The 3,898-nt window shown below is 36.7% G+C and overlaps 1 protein-coding gene across 5 annotated transcripts in view; it reads left to right on the forward strand.

Moving 5' to 3' along the window:
- Positions 1-3,898, forward strand: part of FGF5 (fibroblast growth factor 5) — a 22,149-nt gene that overhangs the window by 11,642 nt on the left and 6,609 nt on the right. The window contains exon 3 of one of the 5 annotated variants that reach the window (XM_037739146.1): positions 1,839-2,434. The exons of the other annotated variants lie outside the window; for them this stretch is intronic. Coding sequence (XP_037595074.1) covers positions 1,839-1,904 — 66 coding nt within the window. The 3' untranslated portion in view covers positions 1,905-2,434. Of the gene's footprint in view, positions 1-1,838; positions 2,435-3,898 lie in introns of those variants that run through there. 5 annotated transcript variants of the gene reach the window in all.

The raw sequence follows: 3,898 nt of genomic DNA on the forward strand, positions 1-3,898 counted from the left end.
GCTGGGATTACAGGCTTGAGCCACCGCGCCCGGCCAATTACACTGTTTTCATCTGTTAATTTATAGGAATTAATATGTGTATGAAAACATTTTCATTATTACATACAAAAATGAATATTGTGGCATATCATCAGAATATTTATAGTATTTTACTTAATAGGCAAATGAATAGGCAATTTGAGATTTGTAGTTAAAGTTGCAAATTTTCCCATTCTAGGTACTTCCTTTTCTCTTTGATTCATATCACTTTTTTGAATTGGCATATTCCCCATTTACTCTTGTGTCTCTAGTGCTTCATTTTAGAATCTAGAGAAGAAGGGACTGTCTGTCACAGAACTCATCATAGAATTTTACAAATGTTGGTTATTCTATGTCAGTGATGAGTTGCATAGGGAACCCCTCCCTCCCAATATAAACTTTTGAAACAGAAAAGAGATGTTTTGCTCACAGAAATCTTCATTTAGTAAATATTTTACTGTCCACAAAGATGGCAAACTGAAAGGGCAGTCCAGAGCAGATCAATTAGCATTGATGCTAATTCCGTTTTTGTGCTAAATTTGTCAAACTCATCAGAGAAGTCTTAGTTGAACATTAGCCATCTAAATGTATGGGGCTCCATGGAATCATTCAAGACCCTGATTTAAAGGCAGCTCTCCTTCAAACCTTTATTGGTATACCCTAAATATGCAATGCAAGCAAACTTCTGTTGTGCACGTTTTTCAGCAGTCTTCACAAGGATGAGGATGTATGGTCTTCTCCTTGCACAAATGTATCAAGAATCATCGAGAGCAGAAGGAGATAGTTGCTTTCCAAAGAGCCATAAGGGCTACTCCAAGCCATAGCTGTGGCCAGCACGCTCTTTCTCAACGCATTCATTCCCATGCTAAGATATATTCTGAGACTGAGCACCCTTCTCTTTCTGCCTTTCTCTGTCTGTCTGTCCCTGCTCCCTCCTCAGATTGGCATCCTTACTGAAAATCCCTTTCTGGATTTATCTGAGGTGGGTTCAGACTAGGAGTAAAAGGCCTTGAGTGTGGTGGTAAAGACACAGACAGTCCCAGCTGAACGCCACTCCACCACTTCCTAACTGTGTCATTTTACTTCATCTTTCTATTCCTTGGTTTTATAAACTATTAAAGAAGGAAAATTAAAGTAACACTCTTTGGGGATAGTTAAGTGTTTTAAGCAAGATAATACATATATAACACTTGTTTCGCTGCCTGAAAAGTGTTCTACACTAAACGTCTAAACAGATTTTCCTGAATTTGCTCTCAGGAGGCTGTTTGACAATCCTTAATCTCTTTCTTTCTGATTTTGGGGTCAGGCAGCTATGACCCTTAAATTATTCAGACCAGCCTCAAGTCCAATTAATCACTGATCTTTTCTTCCTTGGGTCCAAGCTTTGTGTGCTTATAGTTGTCCCTTATCTATCAGGTTTTCCTTTTTCCAAGGAACTTAATTTCAAAGCAAAATGTCCAAGCTCAACCTCTTAAAGAGGCATGGATTTCCTATGATCATAATCTTGTTATTTTTTTTCATGGCTATGTCATCCATCTTCATTTATCCCTAAAAAATATAAATCTCGGAAAAGATGGTTATCATGCATTCTTGTATTTTCATTAAAGCATGCAAAAAGCTCATTGCCTATTGGGGAAAAACATGTTAGCTTATTTTAAAGATCCAGAGAGAAGCATGTGGTGGAATTATTTTTGTTTCTCGGTGTTTTAGAGGATCATGTTTGGAAGGAAAGCTAATTGCAGAGTTTACGAAACGGGCATGGAATGTGTGCTTGATCAGTCCTAAGCAAGGACTAGAGCATCCTCCTTTCCTGGTTTCAGAGGGTGCCAGCTGGCTTGCCTGGGATGAGACTCCAGACTGGACTTCCTGCACTGCGGGCAGAGTGAAGAGTAGTCGGCAGCCCTAAAGCTGAGCATGTTTACTGAAAGGGGAAATGGAAGCTTGAGCAATACTTTTCATCATTAAAAAATAACTTACTAAGTACTCCACTCTGCTGGTCAAGACCATGCATGAGCTAGATCAAGGCATTTGCATAGAATTTTTTATTGCCTTCTAAGGGTTTTCAATATACAGTAAAATTGAATGTTTGGCTCTTCAGGCACAAAGTGGGTTCAGACTCTGCCTTTGCAGTAAATATAAGGTTCCCCTCAAGTTTGCACTATGGAAGTCTGGTTAGAAGATCTATTTTATTGAGGAAATCTGGGTGTGATGAATTGCCTTGTAGATTCAGAAATCAATATTAGCCAAAAATGAGAGATGGCAGTATATTTCTTTGATGATTTGGAGAATGACACTTGTTATTCCTCAATATTTTAACAAGAAACAACTTCAGAGCAAGTAAGACTATATAAGCAAAGTCTAGGAGATAGCTTTGGTTTGTATAGTGTTATGGAAAGAGCTTTAGTCTAGAAATCAGAAGATGTCATTTAAGTCACAGGTCTATTCTGGCACTTAATAAATGCAGGGTGATAGATGTATTATTTTCTTTACTTCCCCAGCTGAAAAATCAGACAATACTATCCTAATAGCAGCCATGGAATTACTGTGAGTTAAATTGTATATTTAAATCACCTGACACACAGTAGTCTCCAATAGTCCAGCTTTATGGAGTTATTAAGGGCCTCAGGAAAAAAAAAACATGTTACACCTTGTTTCTCCTCGTGTGGTCCTTACTTCACCTGCATCAAAATCACATGAGATGCTGGTTAATGATACATTTAGTCCAGAGTCTCTCTTCCAACTTACAAAAACACAGTATCTGGAGATAGGGATTGGAGAACTGCATTTGAGCCTGCTCTCTGTGTAATTTTAAGACAAATTATAAAATTAAAAAAAGAAATGCTGTAGTTGATATTCTTTACTACATTATCTCAGGTTGGCTAATATTAAAATCAACTAGTGTATTTTGTTGGTTGCTCAGTATGAAGAACTGAGATATAGAAGGAATGCATGTCCAGTATCAAGCAGGATATATGGCCATGCCTGGGAAATAGCATGGCAGGGCTGCAACTGACCCACATACAGCTCATATAATCAGGAGTAAAAGGCAGCCCCTCTGGGTGCATGCTACCCTGCTCCAGGGCAAAAGTATACAAAATGACCTGAGCTCAGGGCACCCGTCCTAGGCAGCTCCATTGGTGGAGGGAAGGGATGGGAACCAAGCAGCACTAAAAGGAGGTAGGAGAACTAGAAGCGATGCATGTGACAAGGAAACTTAGTTTAGAGCACAATTCAGTCTGTAATTGTTTTTATTATAGTCTATGATAACCTTATTGTTTAATAATATTATAGTCTATAACAACATTTTAATTATTTAGATTCGGTTATTTTTTTCTTAACTTTATAAGGTTTTTCAGGAGAAAGAAGCAAATCAAAGGAAACAAAATGAAATAAATTATTAAAATTGATTAAATACACACAAATTCCAAAGTTTACACTGGTGTCTGTTCAAAATCACTCCTGTTTCTACATCTCATATACTGCATATTTACTTCTGTAGTTGCACATGAGAGTTGGTATTTGCACAGCTTTAATTCATACCATACAAGCTGCTCAATCATCATAGAATGTGATATTTACTAAGGAACAAAACTACAAGAAGAGATTTAGGGAGTTTTTTTTTTTTAATATCATTTTAGAAACAATTTATTTGGTTTAATTGAACTTCTGTTTAATTCCAACTTGGTAGAATTAGTCATTTCTGGAATATTGTAGTTAATCAGAGTTGTATTTTCTTTGAATTTAATTTGACCTTTCAAAAAATATACATTGTTTAAAATGGATCCTTCACCTTGAGAAGACATGAGTAAAGCCAAGACAGTTTCCTTCTAGTAAAAAAGTTTTTTTGTTTTTTTGTTTTTCTTCTTTTTTTTTTTTTTTT

The sequence above is a fragment of the Cebus imitator genome, unplaced genomic scaffold (genome assembly GCF_001604975.1).
Source record: "Cebus imitator isolate Cc_AM_T3 unplaced genomic scaffold, Cebus_imitator-1.0 Scaffold64, whole genome shotgun sequence".
In the NCBI taxonomy this organism is placed as follows: Eukaryota; Metazoa; Chordata; class Mammalia; order Primates; family Cebidae; genus Cebus; species Cebus imitator.